Source organism: Lepidochelys kempii, chromosome 1, assembly GCF_965140285.1.
Source record: "Lepidochelys kempii isolate rLepKem1 chromosome 1, rLepKem1.hap1, whole genome shotgun sequence".
NCBI lineage: Eukaryota > Metazoa > Chordata > Testudines > Cheloniidae > Lepidochelys > Lepidochelys kempii.
In genome coordinates, this window is record NC_136380.1 from 228,205,239 (window position 1) to 228,225,130 (window position 19,892).

General features: G+C 42.1%; 1 protein-coding gene across 11 annotated transcripts in view; it reads right to left on the bottom strand.

Annotated features, from left to right (window-relative positions):
• Window positions 1-19,892, bottom strand: part of ARHGAP8 (Rho GTPase activating protein 8) — a 176,667-nt gene that overhangs the window by 55,908 nt on the left and 100,867 nt on the right. For 9 of the 11 annotated variants that reach the window (XM_073316346.2, XM_073316355.2, XM_073316333.2 and 6 more), the window contains 2 exons: window positions 3,245-3,322; window positions 2,453-2,581 (listed from right to left, as the gene is read on the bottom strand). In XM_073316346.2, coding sequence (XP_073172447.1) covers window positions 2,453-2,581; window positions 3,245-3,322 — 207 coding nt within the window. Of the gene's footprint in view, window positions 1-1,917; window positions 2,078-2,452; window positions 2,582-3,244; window positions 3,323-19,892 lie in introns of those variants that run through there. The other 2 variants (XM_073316364.2, XM_073316374.2) reach the window with 2 other exon arrangements.

Sequence of the window (19,892 nt, forward strand, 5' to 3'; positions counted from 1 at the left end):
AGGAGAGAGTAAATGACACCCTGAGCCACCTAGTGAGTCTATTTGACTTACAATTACATGAACATTAGAATATATTTTAAGGTGTTCTCCAAAAGACCTGCACATAATAAATTGCATAGAACTCCATGAAAGCTTTAAACAAGATTTAATCTGCACTGTACCCTGGATTATCACGAATGGGATTACTCACATGAGCAAAGCTAAATATGTGCATAAGTAGCTGCAGGAACAGGGACACGTTCAACTTTTCTTCTTCTTCTTCTTCGTTTTGAAAGAATGCCTAGGAGCCATACTTATGGATCAGGACTCCACTGCATTATACAAAACACATAACCAAATGACAGTCCCTGCCTGAAAGAGTTTACAATCATAGTCACCAGCTGCAACAGAGACTGCCACTGATAATAATTTCAGCTTTTCAACAGCAGAGTCTCTCAGTTATTAACAGAATGTAACAAGCTGTTCTGGAAACAGCCAAGCCTTAGTTACCCCCACCTCAAAGAGCACCTGGTTAGAACAACCCTCTTTCACAATTTGTGACTGGAAGTTCTGTTGACTCAATGCTTATCAGAATTTAGAACCCACCTACAATGGAACTAGTGCATAGCAGAATATATGTCTCTCCAAGCAGGGTGTACTAAATGCCAGACATACTGGAATATATAGAGTCACTCTGTCAGCATAAAAAATTCCCAATGCCCGGAAAAAGGCCACATGATTGAAGTTTTATCACCAGTAGATTCATGTGATGTCAGCCCTTTAGATAATTAATATATTCCCCTCGCTAAGCTTTAAGTCACTCTGGTTTGTTCCCTAATATTTTATTCCAGAGTAGTAGCTCTACTAAAATTTCAATGAAATATACATAGGCTGGGCCAAATTCTGCTACCACAATTTCACTAGTGCAGATGAAGACACTGGGATTGCACTGGTGTAACTGAGTGTGGTCCAATGTTTTGAAGTAATTGAGTAAAGCACACTGGAAATTTTACCTAATTCTTGATGATTCAGGATTGCAGTACAAATAAATGAGTAAACCTTGGTTAAAAAGCAAGAGGTCTATGTGTGGGCCTTTGGGGCTAAATCTTCAAGCTCCTACCTGCTCTGTGTGGACATTACATATCACACAGCATGCTTCCATAAGAGTGGAGTTTGCCCTGGTGGCATTGTTCCAAATTCCTCCCTTGCTCAACTTCTTCACTGCACACTGATCCCCCATCTGGCTGACAACTTCCATCCCCAAAGGCAGTTGCACTTTAGCAGAGAAGTGATTTGTGTATGGAGCAGTAAATAGTTTTGAAAAGCACTTTGAAAACCTCCAGGATGCAAAGCACCATATAAAAAACGTACAAAAAGAACAGAACAATGGGTTTTAGTATGGGCAAAGGGAATAGAGCAAAGCGGGGGTGGAGGATGGAAGAAAAGGTGCATATTAATATATTGTACAATAAATATATAATAATATGCTGCTTTGTACTTCTACAACATGGCCCAAAATTTTAAAAGATATAAATCCAAAATTAGACTGCTAAGTCTGTATTTAGGCCCTTGGTCTAATTTCAGAAATGCTGAGTTTCAGAAACTTTTATGCACCTGACAGAGTGGAAGCTGTTAGCAGCTCAGGACTTTTGAAAATCAGGCAGATGCCTAAATATGGCCTTGCAGTCTAACTTTAGGGTCCTATTTCTGAAAGTCTGGGCCATGGATTTTTACCTCTGACCTCTATTGGATGGAACGCTGAACTTGCTATCAGATCAGTCTAGTGCAGGGGTCTCAAATTCAATTTACCTTAGGGCCAGTGCCAGTCCTCAAATCCTCCCAGTGGGACAATAATGTCACTGAAGATGGTGTTTAGAAAAGAAAACATTTATATTGTATTTTTTTATTTCAAATTTCTTAGAAATAATAAAACTGTCATACAACTTCTTTGCCTGCCAGAGAGTTTTTAGTGTTTGCCAGACACCTGGCAACGCTTCAGTTCTGTCAGTTTGTTGATGTTGGCCTCAGTGACTGAGCAGTTGAAACCTTCAGGATTGCAGTAAGGTGGGCATCAGATAGCTGTGTTCGGTATTTTGACCTGTTTATAGTCATTATGGAAAAAAGTGACACTGCCTCCATGGCTGACTCTGCCCGGCAACTAGTGATGGTATCTCTGTCCCTCTCCCCCCACCAATGGGAGCAGTGGGAGGCGGTGCCTGCAGCAGACAGAGCTGGCAGCGTGGCTGCATGTGTCTCTCCTCCACGGGCTGCACTGGGGAGGTTCTCGGGCCGCAGATGGCCCGTAGGCCGGGACTTTGAGCCCTCTGGTCTAGTGCCTGAGGCTTAGAGGAGATGAATGTTCTGATACAAATCCTACTATGTCATGGATTAGTGACAGAGTCATTATAAATTAGCCAAACCCAGATCAACTACAAATATAAAACTCAGGACATGATAAGTGATTTATACTCACTGGTGATTCCAAGGATTTGATCGTAGGATTCAAAGGTTAGCAAAGGCTGTGGGAGTTCCCTGAGGAAGGTCTTCAGGATAACAGCAGGAATATGGATATCTCCATAGTCATCAAAATTCACAGGCTTCCCTAGAGGACCAAAAAGGATGATTCCTTAGTTACATGTTTCAACATCTCTTTTATTATTGTTTAAAAATTGTTCCAAACCACAGTTAGAAAAAGAAAACCTCCTTGTTTTCAGCTTCTGCAAGATCTTAACATTGTCATGTTGTACTTTTTTAAATGGAGTTTTATTAATCTAGCTTCAAGAGACTCACCTCAAAAAGACATTTCAGCAAATGAATTCAACACATTTCACAAATTGTTATGTAAAATTATATTTCATTGTCATAACCATGGAAAAACGCTAGAGACAAAATGACAAGAAGATACTGCACTGGATAATTTGTAACTAACTGCAGTAACCTACCACGCATTGAGGCAATGCAAGTGTTTATGAAAAACTAGACCATTTTTTGACTTAAGCCTCATAATTCATTAGTTGCTGCAGATCTTGTAAACTCCAGCTTTGACATCAATTGATGACTCATTATTCAGAAAGCTTTAAATGCCTGTCGTTATCTTTCAGGTTTCTGTATTATTGCTTACACTAATATGACATTTTAGGTTACAAATGGGTTTATGATTAACTAATTACATGAAAGATAGCGATACTGTGTCACCAACAGACAGAACATCAATCTGGCCTTTAGAGTGTTATTAATTTAAAGCAACGGGAGGATGGCGACTTACCCTGATTATAGAGTTTCTGAACCTCTTTGATAGTTTGTATGCTGGCTGATCTTCTGAACAGGCCTTCTACTCGGAGCCCTGAAAAAATAAAATGAAGCTGCTCTGTGTGAAAGCTGTTGTTCATTGGCTTGTTTTGATGGGTTTCAATCCTATTAGAACAGAGTGAGTGGGTTTGGTGACAGGTACACATGACAGACTCAGAGGCAAGCATTTTTCAAAGACTGCCATTTTGTTGAGTTTAGAGTCCGGCGAGGTTCTTCTGAAGAGGTACCTGCATACTGTGATCCATAAAGCCAGGATGTAGAATCAAACATGCTTTACCCTGGAATAGCAATCTGAGCTCATCCTTTAGCATACTTTGTGGAAATAACATTTGCTTTTCTCAAGGTTTTATTAAACACTTTGCAATTAATTTTTTTCTTTCAGGGTCAAGTTTACAAAAGCGCCCACATGACGCAGGAAACTAAGTCCCATTTCAAAGATAGTAGTGCCCAATGGCTTATTTGTACAAACACTTAGTTCGTGGCAAGCTGGGGTGTGAATCTACTGCACACTAACCTGCCACAGACTAGCTGTGTCTGTGTGGACCCTGCTGCCATACATTAAAAGTTCCCTATTGCACTTCAATCTATTCCTGTTTCAAAGCAGGGTAGATAAAAATGAACCAGGGAACTTTTAGCACACAGCAGCAGGGTCCACATGGAAGTTAGTGTGCAGGAGGCCAGTGTGGGTAGATTCACATCCCAGTTTGCCATCAATTAATGTTCAAGTAGACAAGCCCTTAGAATTTTAAAATCATTGGGATTTAGGCTCCTAAGTCACTTTTGAAAATGGGACTTTAGTCATATAGGGATTTTGCAAATTTTACCGTAAATTTCCCACAAAGGCATCTACTACCCCAAAAGACAGAGAAAAGAATGCAGTGAACTTCCTACATTCAAAGCTTTAGATAAACATTTCAAAATAGAACATTTATGTGAACGATTATGAATCTCTTCAGTTTGCAAAATTTGGGACAAGAACAAGTTATGGGATTTCAGGTATTTTTTGTTTCTAATTTGGCATGAAGTCACTTTTCCCTCTCCCCAGCCTGTGCTGCTCCACCCAATCTGCATGTCTTGCAAGGCACAGGATAGAATCTGTCTCAGGGTGTTCCATGCTCTGGAATCGCTTTCCCTGCTGGTCCACCAAAACTCAAAGTCTCTTGATCTTCTGTGGCAGGAGGAAAGCTGTTTGCTTGAAGGGATGGCTGCCTGTGTGGGAGGTGCACAGACTTTTAGGCAATGTCCTGCCAACACTTTTGTATGTGCTTAACTTAAAGCATGCAAGTAGCCTCATTGAAATTAATGGTCATGTGCTTAAAGTTAAGCAAATTCATAAGAGTTTGCATGAACAGGGGCCTTACTTTGGTTTGAGAGTGTTTTAAGTAGAACTAGTTACAACATTTTTGCTGAAATATGCCCTTTCATCAAAGCTTAAATGTTTTGCAGAGATGTACTGGTTTCCACAAAACTTCTGATAGGCAGGTTTTTAGATCAGGGAGGGAGAGACTCTCTCTATCCTGGTGGATGGGACACTGGCCTGGCATGTGGGAGACCCATGTTAAAGTCCCTGCTTTCTCTTCTACCTTTCTGGTGTGTTAGCTGTGAAAAGAGAGAGCCACTAGGGGGTATACAGCAGGCAGATACAAGCGTGTGTACACAGAAAATAAAGTCCGTCTTATATTCACTTCCACCACGGTGGCCTGGGCCTCTGTAAACTCTACCCTCACCCCATTTGTGTGAAAATATTCTGAAGGTTTTATTTTTGCTCTAATGAGAAACTGAATTGTTGTCCTCGGGTCAGCTCTAGTTTTTAGGCAATATGTTAAAATGTGGTATTGAGGCAGTCATACAGTACTATGACCAGTCCTTTAATTACAGAATATAATCCAGAATGCACAGACTGTGATTTAGTGCATCTTAAGTTACTGCACATATGCTTGGAGTGGTGATGCCCCTCTTTAACTGGTTGAATAATACATTTTGTCATTCTCTTTTATTGAGGCACATATTCTACTTATTTATACCCCATTATGCAAAGAAACAGAAAAGAAAACGTCCCTAAAACTTGTCCCAGTGCCTAGTCTTGCAGTTAACTTCTTCATTGCTTTTAGCAGTTCAAAGCAGATAGTGAAGTTGATGTGGGATTCATAAATCTTTGTTTTTGTAAGGTGACACTTACGTAGGTCCTTATGGTTTAACTGATATACATGACAAGGTATTTGCACAGTTAACTCTCTTCTTTCTCAAAAATTGTATTCATAATATGAATTGAGATTTTATTGTCTCAGAATTCTAAAGTGTAGATTATGCTTGGATTCACCATTTTTAGTAATAAAATCTACATTTAAAAGTACTATTTGCCAGCTTAGTCCTGTGTTAAACTAGTTTCTGAGACTATGAGGAGACCAGCATATCTGCTAGAGAGTGAGGAAAGAGACTTAGATGAAAAACAGATTTTTTGCATTGTATTATTTTAAGATAAGCATTTATTTACCTTCACACTGAAATAGCAATGAGCAAGTTACGCTCATTTTGTAAATTCCGTCTCCGTGTGTGAGAAGGATGAGATTGACAGGCATGGTTTTGGTTGCAAAGAGCCTTTTTTTGCAGACTTGGAAAGGGGTTTATATGTACTTGTGATAGGCCCAAATAAGTTGACACTGGACCGATCCTGTACCCACATAAGTCAATTTAGGAGGCTTGTCATTGTCTTCGGTGGTGAATGATACAGCTCATTGGGGAGGTGGCTTTAGAAATGTTGTATTCTGTGAATGCTAGCTTGGAGAAATGACTTATTTTGTAGTTTGACATTCTTTTTTAATGCAAGGAAGAAGCAACCATATAAATGGCACCCAGCCTGGTGAATAATTGATACAAAATATTAAGAATTATTTTAAAAAGTAGTATGTTGAGTGGGAGAGGAAATAATCTCCTTTTGTGGTAATTATTTAGTAAACTCTGAGAATTGGTAGGTAAAGTCCCATAGGAAGAAAATCTAAAGGAAAAAAGAGCTCAGGAGAGCTTGCAGTTTCTCAGAGAAACTATATTAAAGGCTCAACAGCAAACTGGCCTGATACGAAGGAAAGAGGTTCTATCAGGAACTTGAGTGTCCTGAAAATAAAAAAGAATACTACAAAAAGTGGAGACATGGACAAATTGCTAAGGAGAAATACAAAAGACAAGACTAGCCCAAGCCATCAGGGACAAAATCAGAAAAGTAAAGGCACAAAATGAATTATACCTAGCAAGGGACAGAAAAATCAATTAGGAGCAAGAGAAAGACAAAGGTCCTCTGCTTAGTAGGTAACGAGAGCTAATAATTGATGACATAAATGATCTGGAGAAAGGAGTAAACAGTGTGGTGGCAAAGTTTGCAGATGATACTAAACTCAAGATGCTCAAGATAGTTAAGACCAAAGCAGACTGAAGAACTTCAAAAAGATCTCAGAAAACTAAGTGATTGGGCAACAAAATGGCAAATGAAATTTAATGTGGACAAATGTAAAGTAATGCACATTGGAAAAAATAACCCCAATTATACATGCAATATGATGGGGGGCTAATTTAGCTACAGCTAATCAGGAGAAAGATCTTGGAGTCAGCATGGATAGTTCTCTGAAGATGTCCACACAGTGTGCAGCGGCAGTCAAAAAAGCAAACGGGATGTTAGGAATCGTTAAAGGGATAGAGAATAAGACGGAGAATATCTTCTTGCCCTTATATAAATCCATGGTACGCCCACATCTTGAATACAGCATACAGATGTGGTCCCCTCATCTCAAAAAAGATATACTGACATTAGAAAAGGTTCAGAAAAGGGCAACAAATGATTAGGGGTTTGGAACATGTCCCATATGAGGAGAGATTAAAGAGGTTAGGACTTTTCAGCTTGGAAAAGAGGAAACTAAGGGGGGATATGATAGAGGCATATAAAATCATGAGTGGTGTGGCTAAAGTGAATAAGAAAAAGTTATTTACTTGTTCCCATAATATAAGACCTAGGGGCCACCAAATGAAATTAATGGGCAGCAGGTTTAAAACAAATAAAAGGAAGTAGTTCTTCACTCAGCGCACAGTCAATCTGTGGAACTCCTTGCCTGAGGAAGTTGTTTAGGCTAGGACTATAACAGGGTTTAAAAGAGAACTGGATAAATTCATGGAGGTTAAGTCCATTAATGGCTATTAGCCAGGATGAGTAAGGAATGGTGTCCCTAGCTTCTGTTTGTCAGAGGGTGGAGATGGATGGCAGGAGACAGATCAGTTGATCATTACCCGTTAGGTTCACTCCATATAGGGCACCTGGCATTGGCCACTGTTAGCAGACAGGATACTGGGCTGGATGGACCTTTGGTCTGACCCAGTATGGCCATTCTTATGTTAATTATCATAAATTCACCCGAGTTGGTGTGTAAGGGTGCGCTTTATAAAACGTAGGTTAATATATTATTTTTAGCCATCTACTGAATGATGTTCATGAGAGTGAGAGTCAATATAATTGCAGGATCAACAATGTAAACTAGTGGTAAAACCTAAATAGAAATAAGTCAACGGAATTTGAATGGGCACCCAACTAATACTTACAGTATGTACAAGAACATGTATTAGAAATTTAATTCTCAATTCTGCAAATGTTTATGCCCTTATCTAAAATTAAAGTTAAGCATGGGCATGACTATTCCCAGGATATGGGGCTAATACTAAACTTCAGAACATGTGGTCAAGTCTGGAAGAGTTATGAATGACAATATACCAGAAAACCCACTTACACAGAGGCTAGGAGGGACAATATAGAGTATTAGAGGACCAAACAGCTATCTGAATGCTTGTTTTACTCCCGTCCAACCATATTTAAATTGAATAAAGTTATTGCAAGCCACATCAACTGCTCTGTTAAATTTATAGCTCAACCTGTGTGAAAGTACAGTTCTGAAAACAGTAAGCAGAATAGGCACTGCTTTGAGCAAACAATACAATAATTTCCTGAGAATTTGAGAGTTTCACTTTAGCTGCCATAGGTGCAGAGAGTATTTTCTAGACAAGTTTTCCTTGGGATGGATCTCCTAATTATTCACTATTTTGTTTTAATGAGTTTATTTAACAGTTACAGCCTTTATCTGATGTGGCTCTCCCTCTAAACTGTTTTGTAATAAACATCCACTTTTAACATGTTTATTCCTTTATCGGGTATGCTTTACAGTAAGCTTTCCTGGGTCTAATTGAATACATTAATCTGAAGTGCAGACAGCAGCTGTGCATGCCTAGGACTGAATCTCCTCATTGTTATAATAATTATACTTAATACCAAACTTTTGCCAGGTAAGTTTCTTAGCGGTCTTATGGGCAAAAGTGACTTTAAGCTTCACCTACAGAAACATGGAATATTGATGTCGCCTATGCTGTTTTCAGAGGTAATTTTTCAAGACAAATAAAATGTAAGCAATAAATGATGATTTTGTTTTTACCACAAGCACCAACCAGACAGTTGCCAAAAGTAGGTTTCTTCCAGACCCTTTAACTTCCCCACACCCTCCAGCTATTTAAACTAAATAGCACATACAACTATTTAAATTAAACAGTTTTGATTCCCTTTAAATCAGCACAGCCATCCTTAAAGCAAAACTCCTGCAACCAATTTCTCTATTCACTTGGGAAGTGAATTGCATGATTTTCTTTTCTCCCAAAACCAGCAATGTTTTTCCTCAGGTGGAAAATATGTAACCCTTTTATAAAGCATGGGTCATAACTTTAGCAAAAAGATGGTAGAGGAAGAGTCATTTTTTGTAGGAATAAAGACAGCTTTTTTTCTGACTGATTCCTTTTGACCTTTGTAGTGGTCAAAATCAAGTAGAATTACGATAGTATCCCTTTAAAAAAGTTATTGTTGCTCCTGTGGCTCTCACTCTCAGAAGCCACCAAGAATCTTGCCAGAACAGAAGTGTCTATATACATAGCCTTGCATGATGTATATAGTTCGTAAACTTTAGCATTCAGACCCCACTGCTCCTGTGTGGGTCTTTCATATTATATTGTTCTTAAGAGCAAGAGACACAATCACCTTTTTGAGTAACTTAGTACTATTTAGCACCAGGTCTGTCAAGCATGTTCAAAGAATGCTCTGTGTTTTGCAGCAGACAAATCAGAACCAATAAGAGGACTGGAAGGGCAAAAAAGTACCCTCAGCAAACACTGTCCCCACTCTGAGGCATTATTGCTTAGAACGCTGCATTTTCTTCAAAACTTTTTTTTTCCCTCCAGTGAGACCAATTCATCTCTTTTTAGGCCTGCATAAATCAAGGTATAAGGTCTGGTTTAACACAACTTTATGACAGAAGTTTAATTCCACTTTCGTAGGGAGAAAGATACTCCCCTTGGTAGACAAGTTAAACTACTTTGCCATTAATAGCATATTCCAGCCCTACAGAATAAGCAGTTGAATGTGTAGACCTTGGACACAAAAGGTTTACTTTCAATGTTTGCTTGTGATTTTGAACAATTTAGAAACATTCCATTGCAATTCCATGTCACGCACCCATATACTCCACTCCAAATGGCAGATCCTCAGCTGGTGTACATCGGCTTGGCTTCAGTGAGATCAACAGGGCTGTGCTAATTAACAGCACCTGAAAATCTGGCTCAGAAAGTCCAGAATTAAAAATAAAAAAAGTTGGACATTATATAGAATGGTTCAGTGATCTGAATGGGGAAGAGGTTGTATTGTCCTACCATGTGCATTCACTGACAAATAATTGCATAGCTTGGGAACTTCGCTGTTTGTAACAAACAGCAGTATTCAAACTATTCCATAACCATAATTGGAAATAGCTTGATACTCTATACTGCCTTTTAAATAAAAGGGATTTTACTGCCACAGACAGAATTTTACAGTGCAATGTCATGGCCTGTAATGGCACAATATATACCTATAGGACATGGTGTTACACTCAGAACTAAAATCACTAGAGTGCAGATAAAAATATCTTCTACAACACCCCGAGACTTCTTGTGCCATAGGAAGAACACATAGGAATATTTAAGAAGGATCAAAACTGATTTAAAAAAAATCACAAAAAAAAATCTGTGTTACGACTTTGTTGAAAAATTCTTTGCCAGAAAGAGAGAAATTAGAAACTCATTAGATTCCTCTTTCAAAATGAGAGTTAATTATTTAAATTCTTACTGCTAAAAGGAGTGATGGGCCTGCAATTAAATTAGAAAGCACCACGCTGGCTGAAATGCTATACATAAAATACCCAAACTTTGTTTTAAAACTCTCCCAACCACTTAAGGGTAGATTCTGCCCTCTCACTGGAACACCATAAAGATTTGAGGAAATGGCATAAGTAACCTTCCTTCCTCTGTGTGTTGCTTGTGTAAGGCAGATATCTTATACCTTGTCTAAGAGCAAAACCTGGGCGTTGCTGGTTACAGGGGCAGCTCCATCTCTATTCCACAGGGGTGTACAGTGACGAGGATACATGGGGCGGAGGTGAGGCCATGAGTCCAGACCAACAGAAAGAGAGCGGGTTAGTTATACTGCACTCAACACAGGGGCGTAGCAGTGGTTGTCTCCACATGGGACAGTGTGACTGCTCTGTGCTTAAGTTGCACAGTCTAGCCCTTGGATTTTAGAATGAATAGGTTCAAGTTACAGCTGATATCTTTGAGCAGAGATTATTTATTATATGTGGGCACCAACAAAATGTAAGTGGTTCTTATTACAAGGTTTATTTTTATCTTGAGATTTCTGCAGAGATCTCAACCACACTTGAAATTTATAGTGTCTCAGTGAATCCTGGTAAAAATATAACTTTTGTGAAAAATGCAAAAGCCAAGAACCCTGAAATGTATATTTAGCCATTGTCACACTTACCCGGTGTTGCATTTTTAATGTTATTTGATATACAAACTTGACAGAAGTGTAGGCCAGTGGGCAGATTCACCAAGCTGGGGCAGGCCAATGGCTTGATTCAGGGCAAGTTTTATTAAACAAACAGAAGAGACAATAGGTTCAAAGGAATACAAAATGCTAAAATACTTTCCTGCTCTCTACCAGCTGGGAAGGGCAGAAGCCCTCACTGGCTACAATGCAGAGCATGTCCCAGTTCAATCCCTGGCTTCATGAGCCATGGGAGTAAGGAATATGCTGGGTCTCCCTGGATCACTATGGGCATTTAAACATCCTCCACTGGAATCTTCTGAAGAAAGTCCCGGCTTGCAGCTTCCTGTACAGGCCAGCGTTCCTGAAGATGCATGCATCATGCACCTTGCCAGACCACCCCATGTTGACTTCAGTGAAACACCCACAGTGATCCACAAGCGCCTGCAATGCCATAGAGCAGTACTCCTTTCTACTGATGTACTCAGTTGCAAGATGGTCTGGGGCCAAACCTGGGATATGCGTGCCAGCTATTGCCCTGCCGCACTTATGGTATCCCACTGCCGCAAAGCTCTCCACTATTTCACGCACGTTGCCAAGAGTCACAGTCCTTCATAGCAGGATGCGATTTAATGGCCCTGCACCCTTGCGTTAATGCAGACCCAACAGTACACTTTCCCAACTCCAAACTGATTTGCAACTGACTGGTAGCATTTTGCAATTGCCAGCTTCCACACAGTGATCACCACGTGCCTCTCTGCAGAGAGGGCAGCTCTCATTTTGGTGTTCTTGTGCTGCAGTGCTGGGGCAAACACTGCGCACAGTTCCAGGAAGAGGAGGTTACTCACCTGTGCAGTAACTGACGTTCTTCGAGACTAGATGACCTCCTGAGGTCCCTTCCAACCCTGATATTCTATGAGTGTCGGTGCGCCCCTGCGCCATTTGGAGATTTTTACAGCAGTACCCATATCGGCCATGCATGCGCAGAGCCTGCCTCACATACCAGTCGTCTTAATAGTGCGCATGTGCGGCGGAACTCCTCAGTTCCTTCTCTACAACGGAGGCCACCCCAGCTCCGAAGTAGAAGGGAGGAGGGTGGGCAGTGGAGCACCCACAGGGGTCACTCATCTCCAAGAACTTCAGTTACTGCACAGGTGAGTAACCTCCTCTTCTTCGAGAGGTGTCCCTGTGGGTGCTCCACTGTAGGTGACTGAAAAGCAGTATCTCTCAAGGAGGTAAGGACTTCAGATCTGGAAGGAATGCAGTAGATAGAACAGCTCTGCCCACACGCATATCGGTGATGGGTCCCTGTGTAAGAGCATAATATTTTGCAAACGCATTTTCAAAAGCCCAAATGGAAGCTCTGGAAATGTCCTGAAAGGGGGATGTTATGCAGAAAGGCCATTGAGGCTGCCATGGATCTGGTGGAGTGAGTCCTGATAAAGGTAGGAGGAGTCACGTTCTGTAGTTGATAACAGAGACAAATGCAACTCGAGATCCACTTGGAAAATCAGTGGTTAGAGATAAACGAGTCCTAAGAGCATTTTGCAATGGGGATAAATAGCTTGTCGGAACGCCTAAAGGTTTTAGTCCTCTCAAAGTAGAAGGACAAAGCTCTGCGCATGTCCAAGTGTGCATCATAGATTCAAAGGAATTCGCATGTGGTTTTGGAAAAGGTAAAGAGATGGATAGGCTCATTGACAGGGAAAGATGAGTGCACCTTCGGAGAATTTCGGGGAGTAAGCGTAGGGTGACTTTGTCTTTAAAAAATATGGTGTATGGCAGATCTGCCATGAGTGCTGCAATTTCTCCTGTACATCTTGCAGAGGCAATCGCTACCAGAAATGCAGTTTTCATAGACAGATGTAGGAAGGAACATGTGGCTAATAGTTCAAATGGTTTTTGGATAGGCATGTTAAAACTAAGGGGAGGTCCTAAAATGGATTAGGCGGTTTGATGTCTGGGTACAGGGTTTGGGGTCCTTTAAGGAATCACTTAGGACTATCTTTGCTCATCCCATTACTATCATCGATGGCATCATAGAACATTGTAATTGCGGCCAAGTGGCGTTTGATGGGACTCAGGGAGATTCCAGAGAATTTAATCTCTAACAGATAGTCGAGGATTAGCAGGAGAGGCATGGAGAAAAGGAGCAGTGTTTGTGACACCCCACCAGTGTGTAAATCTTGTCCGGTTACGAAGGCAGGTGTTGCATGTAGAATTTGTTGTGCTATGAAGGAGTACATTTTGAACCTGCTCCGAGCAAGTTCGCTCGGCATGAGAGAACCATGAAGCCAAACCTTGAGGTGTAACGTGATTAAATTGGGGTGGAGTAGTAGACCCTATTGTTGGGACAAGAGATTTGGGCAGAGGGTAGTGGGATGGGTGCGGAAAGCTACATCTTGGTAAGGAAAGGGTATCATGTCTGTCTGGGCCATGTGGGGCTATCATTATGACTCTGGCTTGGTGTGTTCGTATTTTTATCAATAATTTGTGTATGAGTGGTATTGGGGAAATGCATACATTAGGTCAGTGTTCCATGGGAACACGAATGCATCCCCTGAGGAGTGTTTGCCTAGTCCCGCTCTGGAACAAAATCTGGGGCATTTCTTGTTTGCTGCAGTGCAAAAAGGTCTGTGGTTGGGTATTGTACTATCTCCTTGTCTAGTTCTCATTCGCGGTCTGTGGGAAATCTTCTGCTGAAGTCGTGGTGGTGGTATTGAGAGCGCCAGGTAAGTATGCAGCTGATATTCAGACATTGTGTCTGAGACACCAGTTCCATCATTTCATCGCTTTTGTACAAAGGGAGTGGGGTCTTTCCTCTCCCCCTCCCCGTGGCCTGTTTACATAGAACATGCAGGCAATTCTGTCCGTCATCATCCTGACATGCTGGTTTTGTATGAAGGGGAGAAATTGGAGGCAGGCATTGCATATCGCTCAGAGTTCTAGGCGTGAGTGTTCCTGACTACAAAAGTGCAAGAGGCCATGTGGCTTTGGAGTTGTAGGCAAGCTCGTGCAGCCACTTGTGGACTGTTGCACAGCTTGGGAATGAAAAGGTTGATGGTGTTAAAAAGGTGTACTGGGAGAGAGGATATTCTTTTGTGGGAGTTGAAATGTGCTCCTATGAACTCCAGTTGTTGGGTGGGAGTGAGTGAAGATTTTCTTTTTTCATTCATAGGCCAAGAGCATGGAAACATTGGATTGTCTGTTGTGTGGATTGAATGGCTTCTTGGAGGGTCCTGGCTTTGAAAAGGCAGTTGTAGAGGTAAGTAAAAATTATGATTCTCTGCCTTCTGAGACGAGCTGTTATGACCGTGAGGAGTTCAGAAAAAACACAAGGTGCAGTCGAGAGGCGGAAAGGTAGGACCCTGACTGGTAGTGTTGTGAGCCCAGAACGAAGTGAATACAACAACTATGTGCAGGATGTATGGTCACAGGAACATAAGCATCCTGCAGGTCGAGGGCTGAAAACCCAATCTCCCTGCTCCTGTGTTGGAATTATGGTTGCAAGTCACCATTTTGTACTTTTTAAAATTTTATTTAACTAATATATTGAGGCATCTGAGGTCAAGAATGGGTCGCCATCCCCCAGTTTTATTTTGTGTTAAAAAGTAATGGGAGTAGAACCCTTTTCCTCTGTGTTGATTAGGCACTGGTTGTACTGCTCCTAATTGGAGGAGATGATGCACCTCTTGGTGGAGCAGTTGTTCGTGAGAGGAGTCCCTGAAAACGGACGCGGGGAGGAAGGGGGAAGGAATGGGCACTGAAGTAGGGATAATGTTTTCTATACCCTCGGTCACATCTTCAAATTTGCTTATTAGTTGGAGGGGGTTGACATGGAGCCAATGAAATGGCGTGGCGACATTGATATCTTGGTCACTGATGTTGTTCATGTGGTCTATGACTTTGTTGAGCATACACTGGGTAGCGTGGATGTTGATAAGGTTGGTATCTATATTGTCTCCTCCTATTTGCAGGGGTTTGGATACCGAGAGACCGTAATGTCGCTCTTGAGGTCCTTCATGGAGTAAAGCACATTCTTGGTGTTACTGGCAAATCCTTTTGATGGTGAAAAACTGAGATCTTCAATGGTATTCTGAACCTCGCAAGGAAAAGAAGACTATGAAAGCCATGTAGCTTGACACATCACGACTGCTGTAGCAGTGGACTTCGCAGCTGTATTAGCAACACCAAGCACAGCTTGTAGTGTGGTACAGGAGATGATTTCTCCATCAGAGACTATGGCTTTAAACTGATGGGGTTTTGCCCTCTGGAACGTCATCAATAAAGTCCATGAGTTTCTCATAATTTCTGTGGTCATATTTTGCCAGAACAGCCGCATAATTAGATATCTGGAATTGTAATGTGGATGAAGCGTACACTTTACGACCAAGCAGGTCCAGCCTTTTACTGTCTTTATCAGTTGGGGTAGACCTGGGAATTGGTGTTTGTTCTTTTGGTTAGCTACCTCTACTATCAATGAGTTTGGTGCTGGGTGAGTAAAAGGAACTCAGATCCTTTGCAAGGAATAAAATATTTCCGGCTAGCTCACTTACAGGTAGGTGTGCTCATAGCTGGTGTCTGCCATATGGTTTTGGCAGGATTCATAATGGCTGGATTTATAGGTAAGGCAACCTAGCAGATGACAGAACAAGGAGTAATGGTCTCAAGTTGCAGTGGGGGAGGTTTAGATTGGATATTAGGAAAAACTTTTTCACTAAGAGGGTGGTGAAACACTGGAATGCGTTACCTAGGGAGGTGGTAGAATCTCCTTCCTTAGAGGTTTTTAAGGTCAGGCTTGACAAAGCCCTGGCTGGGATGATTTAACTGGGAATTGGTCCTGCTTCGAGCAGGGGGTTGGACTAGATGACCTTCTGGGGTCCCTGCCAACCCTGATATTCTATGATTCTATGATTCAACCTTGGATGTGGAGGAAGGTTGCAGGATGTCAGTCAACTCATGTTGGTTTTCAGAAAACTTCCTCCAGATTAATCCTCAACTCATTGGCGACTCTTTTGAAGACGTCTTGAAATTTTAAGAAGTCATCTGACACCGTTGGTGGGGGAGACAGTATAGCCTCATCCTGTGTGGATACAGGCTCCACAAGGGTTGGGGAAGCATTTGTAGCGTGTTCATAGAAGTGTGAAGTAACAGGTTGTTGTTGTTGTTGTCTCATTTGTAGCCGTATGCACTGGTGGTGGCAAGGTGGCATTGCTCCTATTTCTGGCATCTTGACGATCATAGTGGAATCACTTATATGGTGCCCAGGGATCCTGTATTGCCAATGACCGGGGAAGGTGGTGCCATCCACAGGTTTGTATACCAGGGATGGAGGTCGTTGATAAACGAAGACCTAGATTTTCTGTGACCAGTGCTGATTTGGCTCTGTGACTGGGAGAACTGGTATGGTGAAAAGTCTCCCTGCACTATGGCTTCCTCATCACTAGAAAAGTGAGAAACAGACAGAGACAGGTGTCCGGACTGCATGTGAATGTCCAGAGAAAAATAGGTGTCAAGTAGAGGTGACTGTAGGTTAGGTGACACCTGTAGGTCCGGTGAATGAACGAACTGCAGTGCCGGAGAGTCTGTGTGAGAGAAACCCTCCGTTAGGAGTGCCTGCGGCACTGGAGGGTCGTTCTCTGCACCGTAGCGCTCAATGCATGCGCTGAGGTCGGCGGTGCCAAGGAGGTAAGCGCAGTCCGGGTCTGCTCCGGCAAGGTCCTCTGTGCTGGCACCGTGTCCACTGCGGTGCTGGACAGTGCCATGAGAGAGGTAGGCAACGTGAAGCCTGAAGTCTCGGCACTGGGAGCTTGCACTGTTGCCGTTGCCGCAGCCAACGGGTTTAGCGCAATGCCCGGAGAACCGGCACATCAAAGGTGCTGAGCCGGGGGAAGGTCTGCATAGAAAAATAGACCTGCTCAGCAACCCTTTTGCTTTCAATGTTTCCCTTCTGGGTGAGGAAGGCAGACGTTTTCCTTTTTTGTCCTTTCTGGATATGGAAGGGCTGCAGTTCACTGAGGAGCCCATACCTGGGTGAGAAGCAGGTCCGAGTGACTTCTGCCCAAGAATCATTTTCAGGCGGCGTTCTCTGTTTTTATGTGTCCTGGATTTTAATTTGGAACAATGGGCACATTTCTGAGGAATGAGGGACTCCCCTGGGCATTTTATACACTGGGAGTGACCATCCGAGATAGGGGTGGCGTCCCTGCACATAGTGCACCGCTTAAATCCTGGGGAGCCAGGCATATTAGCGTTGGCTGGAGGCTGAGAGGAACAAGCAGGAACAATTTTTTTTTTTTTAAGGGGATGAACTTATCTAGTAACTAGAGTACTAAACTAAGAGGAAAAGTTAATGAGTCTGCTGTAGGTCCAACTCTGGCCGGGGACGGTAGAGAAGGAACTGAGGAGTTTGGCCGCACATGCTCACTATTAAGACAGGACTGGTATGTAAGGCAGGCTCCACGCATGCGCGGCCGATACGGGTACTGCTGTAAAAATCTCCGAACAGGGGCACACCCACAGTTCCAGTGGAGCACCCACAGGGACACCTCTTGAAGAAGAAGGTGGCTTTCTGCATCCGAAAGTTCTGCAGCCACTGCTCAACATCTCAGACCTGCATAACAACATGATCCTACCACTCAGTCCTTTTTTCCCCCGAGCCCAAAAGTGATGGGCACACTGCTCTGAGAATGCCAAAAGTAATTTGGTGTTTCTTTCCACAGCACACAACAGGTCAGGCACTTCTGATTCCTGTTCAGATGGGGAGCTCATGATATACTGCATGACCATCTGCAATGTGTTCATAACAGGGACCACAACAGTAGAGAACAGTGCAGGATCCACCCTTTCAGACAGAGATGGCAGGTGCACCGTAAACAGGGGCCGTTGAAAAATGCTGTGAAATGCAGTTGGAAGCCCATGGAATGATGGGACAGAAAAAACTGCATCATGGGACATTAAGCCCACACCCATGATGCACTGCAATCCACTCTGCCTTTCCACAACTCCTAGCTGTAGAAGGTGGCCAGTAGCACAGTGGGATAGCTGCCCACAGGGCACTGCTCTCTCGGTCAGTGCTAGAGTACCAATTGTGGATGTGCTCGGCCAACAGAAGCAGCATTGTGTGAACATGCGCAAGCGATGTAATTATACTGTTGTTCTTTCATCGGCATAACTTGTGTTGGCAAAACTCTGTAGTGCAGACAAGGCCTTATGCTATGGACTAACAAAACTACTTAATATTTGGAGAAAAAATAATTATGGGATGATGCAAGTAGATCTCATCTTTGGCTGAGAACAAACACTCCCCCCATGAATCTGGGATTGTCTCCTTTATACAGTTTGGATCTTTGATCCTTAGAGACTGAGAATAGGTGACTAGTCAGACAATAGGTTTCTCCTCAAGATGTAGCTTCAAAAGGCTAGGTCTGGAGATGGGGAATTTGCAATCACCTCCCCCAGGTATTTCCACTCACTTAACTGTATAAGTTCACATTGTTTCGTATAGTCCTTTGAAGCTCCTAACACTTCCCAGAGTTCACATTGCTTATGTTTCTTACCTAGAGATGTATACAATTCCGCAGTAATACATAAACATTTGCATTTTTAATACAATGTACTCCGAAGATCCTTAAACTTAATTCAATAAGGTTTGTCCAGTATATTGTAGGACATTGCCATATCTCTCACACCTACTTTATAGCAATTTCATCTAGACCACATTTCCCTAATTTGCTTATGACAATGTCATGTGGGAAGGTCAGAAGCATTACTAAAACTAAGATATACCATGTCTATCTGCCCCCCCCCCCCAACTCTCCGCACCCACCACTAGGCCAGTAGCCCTGTCAAAGAAGGAAATTAGGTTGGTTTGGCATGATTTGTTCTTGACAACTCCATGCTGGCTATTCCTTATAACCCTATTATCCTCTAAGTACTTACAAACTGATTGTTCAATAATTTGTTCCAGTATATTTCTATGTATTGACATTGGGCTGACTGGTCTATAATTCCCTGGGTCCTGTTTCTTCCCCCTTTTAAAGATATGTTCTATGTTTGTGCTTCTATATGTGAAAGAAAGCATAATCAAATACAGTAAAAATCTTAAATGAATCAAGCTATATACCTCAGAATCTCTATTGATAGAAATCCCAAGCTTGAATAACAGGAGTATAGCAATAGGAATATAATACCGACCACCTGACCAGGATGGTGATGGTGAAATGCTCAGGAAGATTAGAGAGGCTATCAAAATAGAAAACCCAATTACAATGGGGGATTTCATCTATTTCCTGGGTACATGTCACCTCAGGACAGGGTGCAGAGATAAAGTTTCTAGACACCATTAATGTCTGCTTCTTGGAGTAGATAATGCTGGAACTCACAAGGGGAAAGGCAATCCTTGATTTAGTCCTAAGTGGCGCACAGGAGGTGAATATAGCTGAACCATTCAGTAATAGTGACCACAGTATAATTAAATTTAAGATCCTTGGTAGAGGGGCAATACCAAAGAAGCCCATCACAGTAGCATTTAACTTCAGAAAAGGGAACTACACAAAAATGACGAAGCTAGTTAAACTGAAATTAAAAGGAACAGTCAAAAGAGTGAAATGCCTGCAAGCTGCATGGAAACTTTTAAAAACACCATAATAGAGGCTCAAATTAAATCTACACCCCCAATTAAAAAAAAAAAAAAGGACCAAAATAGTTCGAAGTTAGAAGCATAAAA